This window comes from Leptonychotes weddellii, chromosome 1 (assembly GCF_054177405.1).
Source record: "Leptonychotes weddellii isolate Sample4059 chromosome 1, ASM5417740v2, whole genome shotgun sequence".
NCBI lineage: Eukaryota > Metazoa > Chordata > Mammalia > Carnivora > Phocidae > Leptonychotes > Leptonychotes weddellii.
Genome location: NC_138369.1, coordinates 46,511,884 through 46,525,779, shown reverse-complemented (window position 1 = coordinate 46,525,779; position 13,896 = coordinate 46,511,884). Strand labels below are relative to the sequence as shown.

The 13,896-nt window shown below is 58.5% G+C and overlaps 2 protein-coding genes across 4 annotated transcripts in view; both read left to right on the top strand.

Annotated features, from left to right (window-relative positions):
* The window catches only part of MBD4 (methyl-CpG binding domain 4, DNA glycosylase), a 201,609-nt gene that overhangs the window by 54,687 nt on the left and 133,026 nt on the right, over positions 1 to 13,896 (top strand). The window lies entirely within an intron of this gene.
* PLXND1 (plexin D1) overlaps positions 1 to 13,896 on the top strand; it is a 58,111-nt gene that overhangs the window by 23,147 nt on the left and 21,068 nt on the right. For 2 of the 3 annotated variants that reach the window (XM_081801580.1, XM_081801568.1), the window contains exons 6-15: positions 507 to 684; positions 815 to 923; positions 1,352 to 1,454; positions 7,250 to 7,351; positions 9,996 to 10,103; positions 10,316 to 10,409; positions 11,401 to 11,555; positions 12,401 to 12,552; positions 13,404 to 13,503; positions 13,597 to 13,736. In XM_081801580.1, the coding sequence (XP_081657706.1) occupies positions 507 to 684; positions 815 to 923; positions 1,352 to 1,454; positions 7,250 to 7,351; positions 9,996 to 10,103; positions 10,316 to 10,409; positions 11,401 to 11,555; positions 12,401 to 12,552; positions 13,404 to 13,503; positions 13,597 to 13,736 (1,241 nt within the window). The remainder of the gene's footprint in view (positions 1 to 506; positions 685 to 814; positions 924 to 1,351; positions 1,455 to 7,249; positions 7,352 to 9,995; positions 10,104 to 10,315; positions 10,410 to 11,400; positions 11,556 to 12,400; positions 12,553 to 13,403; positions 13,504 to 13,596; positions 13,737 to 13,896) is intronic. The other variant, XM_081801577.1, reaches the window with a different exon arrangement.

Here is a 13,896-nt window from a genome sequence, read left to right as displayed (position 1 = left end):
GGGAATAGGCAAGGTAGGCTGTCAAGACGGGGGAAAAGTATGATTGTGAAAAGGGAAGCAGAAGAGAGAGGGGTGGAGAACGGAGCGGGGTGGGGATCACTGATGTTTTAGACCAGGTCAGAGCTGGCCTTGTGCTGCAAATGTTGTCTTTGAGCAACGCTATGAAGTAGGTGAGTCAGCTGGGCCTCTGGGAAGAGCGTTCTAGGCAAAGGGAATTGCCCTGCGGTGAGAAAAGATTGGTAGATTTGAGAGACTCTCAGGGGAGGGGGTCAGAGAAGTCACGGGGACCAGATCATGTAAAGCCTCCTCGACTGCTGTCAGGTGGGCCGTTTCTTTGGGCAGCTGGGGAAACTGAGGCCTAGAGAGCCCCAGGTAGGATATGGCCCCCTGGCCTGGAGTCCCGGCCACCAGTCTCCCCCTTCTCCCAGGGTTGCTAGGGTGGGGGTGGGGCCATGAGGGGAAAGGCCTGCTCCCCACTCCCCCAGCTGAGGGGCCCTGGCCCCCAGGGCATGATCCTGCAGATCTCGGGCAGCCTGCCCAGCCTCAGTGGCCTGGAGATGACCTGTGACTATGGGAACAACATCCGCACTGTGGCCCGGGTCCCAGGCCCGGCCTTTGGCCACCAAATCGCCTACTGCAACCTCCTGCCGAGGGACCGCTTCCCGCCATTCCCGCCCCACCAGGGTAAGTGCCTCACTCACTGGGCATCCCACACCGTGGAATGTCAGGCATGGGGGTCCTGCTATCACAGCCTCCAAGTGGAGACCCCCGACCCCTTTGTCCTTCTCTCCCTGGTTCCCCGGGTCCATTCTAGATCACGTGATTGTTGCGATGTCTGTGAGGGTCAACGGGCGGAATATCGTCAGGGCCAATTTCACCATCTACAATTGCAGCCGCATTGGACAAGTGTATCCACACACGGCGTGAGTGGGTCAGGGCGCTTGCCTCCAGGTGGTGGGCGGGGGGGCGGGGAAGGGTCTCTGCTCCCAGGAAGGCCCTTGGAAGACAAATGGTGGTGTCCTAGAGGCAGATAGGACCCTCGCTTGTTCGCTTGCCAGCTCGTTTACCGTGCTGCAAACCCTCACCGGGCTTCCGGGAGCACTCAGGCTGCAGGGGCAGAGAGAAGTGCTTTCATCACACTTAATTTCGTCTCCTAAAGGTCCTGCTTGTCTCTTTCCTCCTTGCATACCTATTGTAGGGAGCTCACTATCTTAAGAGTGCCCAAGCCCCTGATGATGCAGAAGACCTTTTCCCCCCGCGTTGGGATCTGCTTCTTGGGTCCCAGTTCCCGGGGGCAGGGGGGGAAGTGAGGGTGGGGAGCTGAGTGTCTGAGGGGCCCCTTGTCTTCCAGCTGCACCAGCTGCCTGTCGGCACAGTGGCCTTGTTTCTGGTGCACCCAGCAGCATGCCTGTGTCTCCAACCAGTCACGGTGTGAGGCCTCCCCCAATCCCGCGGTAAGTTAGGCCTGGGGGATTGCCCTCTGCCTCTTTCATGACCATTTTTTTTTTAGTATGTTGAGAACATTTCCACGTCATTAAATTTTCTTCCTGGCACCAGATCTAACAGCTGCGCTGGGCTCATCACATAACAGCACATTTAACCAATCCCCTATTGTTGGATATACTGATCACTTCCCATTTCTTTCTTGTGTTCTGATATAGCCAGGGCATGGTGTGTGTCCTTGATTATTCCCTGGAGACCAGTTCTAGAAATGGCACTTTGGGGGTGAAAACGGGGCCATATTTTTACACCTTTAACTCAACTGCCTCCAGAAAGCCTGAGCCAGTTTAAACTCCCACCTGCAGTAGGAGAGCCCCTTTCTGCACATTTTGCTGATACCAGCTAGTTTGTTGTTTTTTTTTTAAGATTTTATTTATTTGAGAGGAGAGAGCGAGCGAGAAAGAGCATGAGTGGGGGGTGGGGGGCAGAGGGAGAGGGACAAGCAGACTCCTTGCTGAGCAGGGAGCCCAACATGGGGCTCAATCTCAGGACCCTAAGATCATGACCGGAGCTGAAGGCAGATGCTTAACTGACTGAGACACCCAGGTGCCCCAATACTGGCCAGTTTTAAATCTTACCTGTAACATTTTCAACAACCACATGGGATCAGGGCAGTTGTCCCTGAGGCCAGGAAGTACCAGGCTGGGACCTTGAATCCAAGCCCCTCTGGCTTGGGCCCATGTTCTCCTGCCTTCCCCAGATCAGGAATTGGGCTGAAAGGCCCTCACCTTGGTCTCCCCATGGGCGCTGGGGACCCCGGGGCAGGTGATTCCTTGGGCAGAGAAGATGAGCTGGCCTCAGGAACCACATGCGTCCAGGTCCTGTTGCTTCTGTGGTCCCTTGAGCTCTACAGCTGGCCAGGATCCAGGCCCTTCTGGGTACTCTGGAATGGCTGGATTGAATCAATTACACTGGGGTGGGCGTGGTGGGGAGACTTGGGGGATGGGGGAAATACAAATGAAAATGCCACATACCCTGTGGCTGGTTGGTTTCTGCGGTGTGTTCACTCGCAGGATGGCCTTCTGCCTTTGCCCAAAAAGCTTCTAAGGCCACCCCAGCCTCGGTCCAGTGATGACCAAGTGGGATTCCTGAGGCTTTGGCTGGGGCTATCATGCTCAGCCAGGTGGTATGGCTAGATTGGGGCAGGGGTGGGGGGGCCAGGGTTTTGAGACCACAGCTCATCACCTCCTAGACCTCTGACTTGTGTTAGAGCTGTGAGGGGTCAGGATAAGGCACTGAGTCGCTGCCTGAGGCTCCTCCCTCCAGGAAGGGGATGTTCCTGCCCATTTTCCAGATGGTACAACCGAGGTAGCCAATATCGTTCTGGGGGCGCTGGTTCCTAATAGGAGGAGGTCACCCTGGGCATGTGTTCCAGGAAAGCAGCCCCAGTCCCCAGAGCATCTGAAGCCCCCGCCTCTTGGCTCTGGGCTCAGAGAATCTCATCAGGAATCCTCCAAGCAGGTGTAGAGGTAAGTGTGCAGGTGCTAAGAGGGGGGGCCCCATGGCCCACATCTGGAATCCTCTGGTCTCTGCACCTCCTGCCTGAGCCTCAGAACTGCTTTGAAAAAGAGTCATCCAGGAGCTTAACTCAAAGGACCGACACAGTAACATGGGGCTTCTGGCACTGGGGGAGAGGCCCAGGGGAGTCTGTGTGGCCAAACCGTAGGGGAGGCCCCCAGGCCTCTGCATTGGACCCCAGGTTTCCAGTCCGGGCCAACCAGGACTCCTGTTCTCCTGTGGGGTCCACATCTTCCAGCCCCAAGCCCAGGGCTTGGTACATAGTAGGGAGTCAGGGAATGTGAACGTAAAGCATTTGTGTTGGCAGCCTGAGTCCTGTGCTCTAATCTACAGGGATGATGGGGTGAGGAGGACCCAGCCTCAACACGGTTCATTCAGCATTGATTGGGCATCCTTTGTATGCCTGAGTCTGCACAAGGCACTGGGAAAGAACCCAGTTAGGCATAGTTCTGCCCTCTCCATCATGAGTCAAGAGCCCGAGGTGTGAGTTGTGGCTGTGTGATCCTGGGCAAGCTCCTGAACCTCTCTGTGCCTGTTTCCGCATTGCCTATTTTACTTACTATCAAATTACCCATCTTACTACTTTAAAATGGCCTTCTTTCACTGTGCAGGGAATCTGGAGCTGCAACTATGAAACGGTAGCCCCATAGTGGCCCGTAGGAGGTACTCACTAAAAGGCCACTGTGCTCCTCCGGAGCTGGTGGCCGCTTTGCTGCGTGGGCCAGGGAGCCCTTCTCTGGGAAGGGGACCTTTGTGCAGGGTCCTGACAGATGTGTAGGAGCTCACCAGTCTGCAGGTGTTTCTGTGGCAGCATCCCATAAACCGTCCCCCCCAGGTCTGCAGCTCTAGGGGCCAGGAGCTGGGGTGGGGAGCACAGAGAGGGCCTGTCTTAGAGGATTATTGTAATCTAGCAAGAGAAGAGGCAGCCCCCTCCCCAGGCCTGCAGAAGGCTCTGACTGATACTTAAGTTGGCACTTAATTACATCTCAGTTAGCCATGCGGGCGCCATGCTCCTGGTCAGGTGGTGGGCGGGGGAGGTTTGCACATCTGTCTGTGCCCCTTGAGCACTGGGAGGAGAGAGTAGGGCTTGGGCTAGGCCGGGGAGGTGTCCCAGGGGAGGTGCTGGGGACCAAGTCTCCTGTTACTTTCCCATTCCCTAGTGGGCCCCAGAAGGAGAAAGTGGAGGAGAGGAGAAGAGATGGGAGGGCAGGCCCCCTCGAAGGTGTGGATGCATCTGTGAAACTGAACTGCATTAGGAGCCAGCGGGGAGAGTGGTTTGGTAGGAACAGGGGGCAGCTTAGGGGGCTGTTACGGTACAGAAAGGTAGGAAGGGACCCGGTGTGGTGGATTCAGGGTCCCTGGGCCAGCCATGTATTGGGACATCAGTTCTTGACCCTTGAACATGGGAGAGACTGCAAGAGAGTCTGTAAGTCCCAGTGTGGGGACAGGTGAGGCCCTCTGTGAACCAGCACACGCTGGGCTCCCATCGGGGTTGATGGTGGCTCCCGGCACTGTTGACCCAGCATCTGTCCTCATTCCTGGTGTCCCACCTTCTCAGCTCTGCTGGAATGTGGGAAATTGGCTGTGGTTTCCTGAACCTGCAGGTTGTGCCCCATGTGGCACTCCAGCAAAGGGCAGAAACCACTCAGCCTCTTTCTGAGGTGTCCATGGCTTGCCTTGGGATGGGACAGGGAAGCCCCTGTCCTTTGGTTGCATGTGGGGAAACCCTCATTCAAACTGGACTTGCCCCAACAGAATTAATTGACTTGTGAGTGTGAAGTCTGGGGGGTGCATCACTTTTAGGTACAGCTGGATCCGGGGGTTCCCGCCACGTTTTCGGGACTCCCCACCCCTCTGGGTGGGCTTCATGCTCATGTGGCCCTCTCCTCTTGGTAGCCAAGTCAGCCTCAGCAGCTCCAGGCAGGCTCCTGATTTCCTGGCAGCCCCAGAAAACAAAAAGAGCTCTCTCTCTTATTCGTTCTACAGAGGTCCCGTAGCTGACTTTCACTGGCTGAACTAGGGTCACTTATGCTCCCTGAACCAATTGCTGAGGCCAGGGCAGGCCTGGGACACCCGCCTATCCCTGGGGCTAGGGAGTAGAGTCAGTCTTCCCAAACCACAAGCCTGTGGGGGAAGTTCCCCAAAGGCCAAGCCAGACTTGAAGGCAGATGGTGGGGGCTGGAGGCTAACAGCAGATGTTCCAGCTGGCCCCATGGAGGGTTAGCCACCTCTGGCGGGGGGGGAGGTACCGAAGGAGGGCAAAGGGGTGCCAGGACCCTTAGCCTTGGTCCCACTCCGTAGAATGGGTACAAGCCTCCAAGTGGCCATGGGATCATAGATAGGGATCAAGGAGAATGGGAGGCCCTCAGGGTTGGTCCCATGTCATTCCCTCTGGGGGGCCTCCTGTAGAAGCTCCCCCTGCTCCGACCTCACCCCCCCCAGCCCTTCCTGTCTGCCGCCGACCCACTGGTGGGGTGGAGCTGGGAGGACAGAGCTCAGAGCACCCCCCCGCCAGTCGCAAGGCAGAACTGGCAGGAGCCATGAAGACTGATTGCAAACATGTGGGTTCCATTCTCTGAAATTCCATGGGGTTTACACACGAGACTGTGGCAGACAGCAGCTCGGAGGGACGGAGATTTGTGTGTGCTCACACTGAGCTGGACACAAGCTCCTCCCGCCCAGCCCCGCAGAACGGTCAGCTCAGGAGGCCTCGCCCGGGCCTGGCTGTGCTGTTGTTTCAGCCAAGGCCTCTGCGGCCCGCACCAGGCGCTGCTCCCGGGTACACGGGCCGGCCTGGGCGAGGTTTCTGGCCTGGTGGTCAGCACACAGTCGGGACAACTCGGAGGCCTCTGGTGCTGCCCATTCCATCTTGGGCAAACTGCTCTGCTTCTCTGTGCCCCGATTTCCTAGTCTGTAAAATGGGTGTGATGATTGTACGTACCTCACAGGGCTGTTGGGGAGTTGGGATGTGGTGAATTAACACAGTGCAGAGTGCTCAGAACTGTCCAGGAGCACAGTGAGAGCTGTGCGAGCTAGTGACTACCACTGGTATGGGCCTGGTGATCATTCATTGGCATCCCCTCAAGGTCCAGTGTTGTGCTGGGTCCCTGAGGTACCCCTTGAGGAGCTCCCTGTCCGATTAACAGTAAGGAGAAAAGACTCCAGGGAGGCCTCCAAATTCTATCCCCAGAGGCCATTGCCCTGGTTGCGTGACCTCAAGGTGGACACACAGGGATCGTTGTGTTTCCAAATCTGTCCCCAGCCAGACTTGGGCAGGAAGAGGGCAGAGCAGGAAGCCCTCTGGGCTGGAGGGTGGTCAGGCCTTGGTATGGTATGACTGCTGCAGGGTCCCCAGTCTCCCCCTCTCTCAGGCTCTCGGAGGTCGGGCTCGGAGTGTGAGGAGGCAGGACATGGCCCACCGGGGCCCTCAGGTCAGAAGAACCTAGTGCAGGGTGGGGGCTCCAGACGTAAAGCTCAGAGAGGTCACTAAGGCGGCAGGGTGGGCATAGCCCTGCCCCCTGGTCTCTGCCCCTCGCCCTAGGCCTCAGGTTCAGGCCTGTTTCTGGCCTGGGAGGCAGACAATAGGAGTTCAAAGACCAGCTCTGCCCTCTGACCTCAGGTATATCACCACCTGCCCTCCCTCACTTCCTTCCTTTTTTGAAGTAACCCCCCGCTCCATCAGGCCTCAGTGGCTGTACCTCCAACATGGGAATGCTGATGCCCAGGCCAGCCCCGGGACTCTCTGGGGGACTGGCGCCTCTGCCCGGAGGCTGGGACTCTCGCCTGCGGAAGTGGGGAAGGGTGTGGAGCCCGGGGGCACCAAGGTCCTCAAGCCCGTTTCCCACGGGCCATCCAGAAGTCTGGAGTTTCTTTTTTCTGCATCATTTAACGTGTGTCAGTCTGGAAGCCGAGTCTCAGAGAGTGGGTGCAGCCCCACATTTTATAGTTGGGAAAGATGAGGCCCAGAGATGGGGAAGGGGGCCGGCCCCGGAGCAGCCACGGGGGCACTGGTTCCATCACTGGGCTGCTTATTTCATTGCTCTGTGCCTCAGTTTCCTCATCTGTAAAATGGGGCCAATAAAGCCTCCTGCCCAGAGGCTTGTCTTGAGGGTCAAATGAGATGGTGTGTGGGAGGGGAGGTAGGCTGCAGCCGTAGGCTGGGGTGGCCGTGAGTCCTGTCCCTTCTGAAATTCTCCCGCATCACCCTCACCTCCTTGTGTTTTGACTGCAGAGCCCTCAGGACTGCCCTCAGATTTTGCCCTCACCCCTGGCACCCATGCCCACAGGCAGCTCACAGAGCATCCCAGTGCATCTGGCCAACGCTGCCTTCCAGGTAGGTGGGGGCCGGGCCCAGGCGGGGCAGAAGGCTGGGGAGAATGCCGTCCCGGATGGGGACCCACGCTCTGGGCCCTCCACCCACACTTTGGTTTTGTGTCTCTGAGTTTCCAGGTTCTGTTTGAGAAAGCCCCAGTGTGGTTGCAGGGGGTTGGAGGAAAGAGAAGTGGGTGGTGAGGGCCCAGCCCAAGGGACAGCAGGTTGCTAACAGCTCCTGAGGGCAACTCTGGTCAGGACCCACTGTGTATGGAAATGCTTTGACCGGGACCCCCAGACTCCCCTCCCCTCTGAAGCTCTCCTGACAGAGCTGGGCTGCAGGCCATGGACCTGGTCCGTGTCCTGCCCGCCCCGCCCCTAGGCTGAACTGTGATTCTGGACACACTTCTTCAGTTCATGGCTGACCTGTCTTACCTGAAGAAGGGCCCTGTGCTGCCCCATTCCCCATTGTCCCGATGGGGAAAAGGAGACCCAGAAAGGAGAAGTAGGTGTACATGACGTAGGCTTGGACTTGCACCCTAGCCCTGGACTCCTAAGACAGTGCTCTTCCCTGCAATCTGCCTTCACCTCCCCACCCCCGCATGGGGAGGAGGAGCAGCAGCTCCTTTCTGGGTCCCTCCTGGAAGAGTGTCTTGGGTGGGAAGTGTTGACAAGTTCTGGAAGTGTGCCAGCCGTCCCCCTCCCCCCTCCCCAGCTCCTGGGGAGTCACCATCTGTTGCTTCCAAGGGGGAGCGGAGGCTTGTGCTAGCTGTCACACATGGGGGGGCCACGTGCCAGGCACCTGGGGTGTGTCGGGCAGCCTTGTGGCTGGGGCTGGGGCTCTGTGAGTGGCGGGGGCCCACGCCCTCTGACTGCACCCTGCCGCCGTTGGGACAGAGCCTCCGGAGCATGAAGGTGCCTGGGCTGGCATGGACGGAGGTGCTGCTCCCTGGGGCTGCGGGAGCCTGGCAGGGGGAGGCCCAGGCCCTGGGTTTGTGTGCTGGCTGCTGCTTCCTGGGGGACATGTGTCTGCCCTCAGTGTGCCTGAGCGATCCCGGCCCTCCTGGCGCTGGGCCTGCTTCTAGAACATGAAGGGTGGGGGAGGTGCAGAGCTTCCCAGGGGGACATGTGTCTGCCCTCAGTGTGCCTGAGCGATCCCGGCCCTCCTGGCCCTGGGCCTGCTTCTAGAACACGAAGGGCGGGGGGTGGGGGGTGGGGCGCGGGCATAGCCCCCTGCCTGGGCTCTGCAGCAGCCCTTTTTGCTGGGCCTAACCCCCTGGGGAGCCCCAAGATAGCTTGGGCCTGCTGTCCCGAGTGGCTGAGGCCTGAGCCTCGGAGACTCAAGAGGACAGACCCCCCTCCTGGCTCAGCATGGGCAAATGAGCTCAACAGCCACCTTCCTGTGTTAGCTTCAGAGGGAAGGGGGAGACAGGGCAGGCCAGTGGGGGAGGGGAGTGCTGACCTGTGTTCTCCCCAGGGTGTCACATCTGTTAACAACAGGGACATAAACAGGAAGTCCTGCCACGAGGCTGGCCTAACACACATGGAACCTGAATTTGTTCAGTCAGCGAGTATTTATTGATACTGTTCCCCAGAGGCCTGTGCTGGGCAAGATGAGGCTGGGGAGTCGGGGCCTGTTTACTTAGTCAACAAACATGTATCGAGCACCTCCTGCGTACTAACAGCCAGCATATATTAGTTACCCACAGTGTGCAACCTGCTAAAGATACATGATCTCCCGTTTCCCCAGCAACCCTACAGAGTAGGGAAGCCTGTTTCTACTGCTCAGTTGAGGAGACCAAGGCTCAGAGAGCAGAGCCACTAGCACAGGGTTGCACAGCCAGGAAGTAGCAGAGCTTGGGATTCAAACCGGTGGAACCTGAGCTCGTTCACTGCCACCCACTGCCCTTGGAGGCGTCACAGGGGCTGAGACCCAACCCCAACCCTTCCCAGGGGGTGGGGAGGCCAGTGTAAACAAGGCCTGGGCAGGGGGATAAGGGTGGCCCTTAACATACAGGGTGGGGGCAGGCTTTAGGAACTTTCCAGAGCCCCTAACATGCACCCAACCCCCTGCTAAATGAGTGAATGATCAAATGAGGGGTGCCCACCTGATTTAAGGGGAGGGTCTGGGAAGTCTTTGGAACATGGGGCATTTGAACTGGATTCTGAAGGCTGTGTTGAGTTTTGCTGGGTGGTAAAAGTGGAGACAAGTTGTTTGGGTAGGAGGAATGGATGGGGCAAAGGCCCAGGGGCAGGGCAGCCCATGCCATGTCAAAGAATGTCCTGCTATGGCTTGGGCGTCAGTCTATGGGACAGAGGTGGGGGGTTGTAAGTTTCAAAGAACAGGTGGAGTCTCACTGGGATGAACCTTGAATGCCAGACATGCTAAAGAGTCAGGACTTTATGAGCTGTATAAACAACCATTGGTTTAGGCCACTGGGGGATGTTGGTGAAGCTTTTAGTGGCATGGAGAGCACAAGGCCAAAGTTCTAGGTGTTCCTGTACTCTTCGTCTCCCTCAAACATTGGACATGAAGGCCGGGAAGGACATTGGGGGGGGTAGGGGCCTGGGAGTAGGAAGGACTCAGCCCACTCCTCAGGGCAGTAGGCCATGATGTACTGCTGATGGAGCTAGAGGGTAATGCGTGCTGATCCGACTTTCCTTAGCGCCCCCATGTCTCCCAGGGTGCAGCCCTAGAATGTAGCTTTGGGCCAGAGGAGATCTTTGAAGCCATATGGGTGAATGAATCCACCGTACACTGCAACCAAGTGGTGGTGAGTGGTGTGGCTCCAGTGGGGGGGGGGCGGGGGACAGCCTGCCCAAGTCCAGATGCTGTACTCCTTCCTTCCCACCTTATTCCCTTCCTCCTTCTGATCCCCCGATCCTCAACAGCCCTGCCCTCTCCTCTCTCCAAGACATCCATCCCCTCCCCCAGCAGAGACCTAGACACCACCCATGCCTCCCATGCTTTCTTGTCCTTTTGCAGCTGCACACGACCCAGAAGAGCCAGGTGTTTCCACTCAGCCTCCAACTAAAGGGGCAGCCAGCCCGATTCTTGGACAGCCCTGACCCCATGACAGGTGGGGGCCCCCATCTACCCCATATGGCCACAGGGGACTCAGCCTTAATGGGTGGGGCTCTACCTTGGGAGACTCAGCCAGTGCTCACTACACAGTCACAGATGTCCCATCGTGTTGTTCCCTAACACACAGGTTCTCAGATCCGAGCCTTGCCATTCTGTACTTGGTCACTTGCTTGGTACTTATTTATTCACTGAGCAGCTACTCTGGGGCAGACTTCTCTATGCGAACGGCTGTGCAGCGGCAGGCCCTTGCTTAGCCTTCCCCCTCTGAGCCTCATCCTCCCCAGGTGACATGAGGCACGGGCCCTTTCCTGGAAGGCTTGGTGAGGATTTGCTGAGATGATGCACACAAATCTTACAGCTGTGTCTGGGATGTAGTTAGCACCCCCAAATGGTAGCTGGTGTCCTTACTGTTCCTGCACGTATTGAATCAGTCCCCCAAGAGCCTGTCCATGGGGAGCCTCGGATATCCCTGGTGGACATGGGGGCCCCCCACATCCCCACCATGAAGGCCCCAGAGAGACCGCAGAACCAGCCCGCATACCCAGGGCCCTGAAGAACCCTCCCTGCACTCCCTTTGGGCCACTCCGAGGGTCTGAGGCCCTGGTGCCCGCAGAGCCCACATTGCTCAGTGGTTCCCCAGCATCCCGGAGCCCCAGTGGGGAGTAAACAGACCCACTCAGGCCTGGGTGTGAATCCTGGCCTGGCACTCACAGGCTGTGGGACCTTGGGCAAGTCGTTCCTCCCCTCTGAGCCTCAGTCTCTTACCTGTCCAATGGGGTTAGTAAAGCGTGCCCCCTGATTGAATCATGGTGAGGACAGATGATTTTAATGAGGCTGTCACTGTGCTGTGCTGAGCGCAGGCCCTGGAGGGCTTGGAGAACCAGGACTCACCTCTTGGGGGGGATGCCACCGCGAGAGGGAGGGTGCCGAGGGTACCTCGGTCATGGGGGTGCTGCTGACTCATGCTGCCTCCATCTCTCTCCCAGTGGAGGTCTATAACTGTGCCATGGGCAGCCCCGACTGTTCTCAGTGCCTGGGTCGGGAGGACCTGGGACACCTGTGCGTGTGGAGTGACGGCTGCCGCCTGCGGGGGCCCCTGCAGCCCCTGCCTGGCACCTGCCCCGCGCCCGAGATCCGTGCGGTAAGCACCCCCACCATGGAGGCCCATCGTACCCATGTGCCTACCTGTGCAACACACACAGCAGCCCGCACAGGCCCTCAGACCCGTGGCCCCTGTGCTTCACATGACGGAGCGTGTGCGTGCAGGGTGACCACCTGAGCACCTGCCGGGGGCCAGGCCCCCTCCGTGCCGGACACACAGCCGTGAACACAACACATAGCCACCCTCAACATGGAGCTAATGAGGTCGTGGGGGAGGAGGGTGGGCAGTAATAAGTACGGAAATAAATAATTTACACATAGAAGATAAGTGCTACAGAGAAAAACAGAGTAAAGGGGGGAGGCTGGAGTGGGAGAAATGCTGGGGCTCGGGGCTAGTTTTTATAGTGAGGTCAGGGAAACCTTGCTGATAGGGTGGTAACTGAGGTTGGCAGTAACCACCAAGCCTCAGATTTAAGGAAGAAAGTCCTAGGGAGGGATTGTCCTTAGCTTAGCCTGGGTCACGTGCCCCTCCCTGGCCCAGTTAGCTCTGGCCGGGATGCAGGATCATGTGGTCAGACGTGGCCACTGGGAGCGGACCTCATTGTCCCCAGGAGACCCCACGCACCCAAGTTTCATTGATTTTGTGCGTGCACACTCACATCCCCACACCCATGTGGGCTCAGTAACCCACATGCACACCCTCACTGGCAGCCCCAGGGACCCGTCAAGTGAGCAGTGGCCCAACCCTCTCAGAGCCAGAACCTTCTCCTGAGTAGCAGGTGGACGTGGTCCTACCTCCTCCTGGGTGTGTGCAGTAGTGGGGCGGCGGGGGAAGCTGCTGAAGTCCCAGCCTCAGAACTTCATTCATCCTCTGTCACCTGGCAGATCGAGCCCCTGAGTGGCCCCTTGGACGGCGGGACCTTGCTGACCATCCGAGGCAGGAACCTAGGCCGGCGGCTTAGCGACGTGGCCCATGGCGTGTGGATTGGCAGCGTGGCCTGTGAGCCCCTGGCTGACAGATACACGGTGTCAGAGCAGTGAGTAGTGGGCAGGGCCCGGGGTGGTTCTGAATGACCTCTAGCGACCCGCCCCCAACAGTGCCAGCCACAGTTCTGCCCTCTCCCCTCGGCCATCCCACCCTCCTCGGCAGCCTGCTGCTCCCCAGAAATGGCCCACTGCCGGGTCTCCTGGACCTTGTCAAGCCATTCCCCCCTTCCCTGTGCATCCTGCCCTTTTCTGCTGTGGCCACTCATCTTTACCCTTCAAGTTCCCATTTCAGTGTCTCCTGCTCCGGGAAGCCCTCCCATGTGCCCCTAGACCACTGCACTTCCACAGAAGCCTTGCGCTGATAAAAAATAAAACAAACAACAAAAACCTTGCGGTTAACAAAGCATGGGGCTGCCTGTGTGGTACAAGGGTCCGGGCCTACAGCTGTGGGGCCTGGCCCAGAGAGGCTCTAGAGAAGCAGGGAGTGAGCTGGATTTCCTTCTGGGCGGGCTGTAAGGCAAGCTTGCAGAAAGGCCGTCAGTCTACCCCCTGGGCCAACGTTCTCATGGTTGGAGAACGTTCAGGTCCGAAGAGATGGTCTTATCCAGCCCCTTTTTCATATAGTTGCAGAACTGTGGGAAAGTCCTGGGGAAGAGCCTGGCATTAGGGTGGCAGTTTTCTAACTGATAGGGAATGGTTTCGGTATTTTGATGTGGGTGACGCTGTTGGGTGTCCTGGCCGCGTGGCCGCCCCAGCTGTGAGCGGGTGGGGCAGGTAGCTGAGCGCAGGTGTGGGGAGCTCACACACCCTCAGGGTGTACTGGGGGGCGTTATTCAAGGGAGAACACCCAGCCCCTGAGCTCCTTGGGCTGCTCCGCTGACCAGAGCTGCCTCCCCCCCAGGATTGTGTGTGCCACAGGGCCAGCGCCAGGGGCGTTCTCAGACGTGGTGACGGTGAACGCCTCTAAGGAGGGCAAGTCACGGGAGCGCTTCTCCTATGTGGTAAGGGAGGCCGCGCCCACCTTCCTGCCCACCCCACCAGGTCCACACCTGGGGGATAACCTGAAGCCTGACCACCTGTCTTCCTCCCCACAGCTGCCCCTGGTCCAATTCCTGGAGCCTGACAAGGGCCCCAAGGCCGGGGGCACCAGGATCACAATCCACGGGAGCGACCTCCATGTGGGCTCCGAGCTCCAAGTCCTGGTGAACGACACAGAGCCCTGCACAGAGCTCGTGTAAGCCCCGGGGCCTGGGCCACCCTTCCCAGCCCAGGGCAACTGGACGGCTGGGGGCTAGAGGGGTGGAGGGACATCCTTGCACCAGGCATTACTCGGGTCTTCACTGGCTGTGTCCTCTTGGCCAAACCCCTCTCCCTCTCTGAGCCTCCGTTTCCTC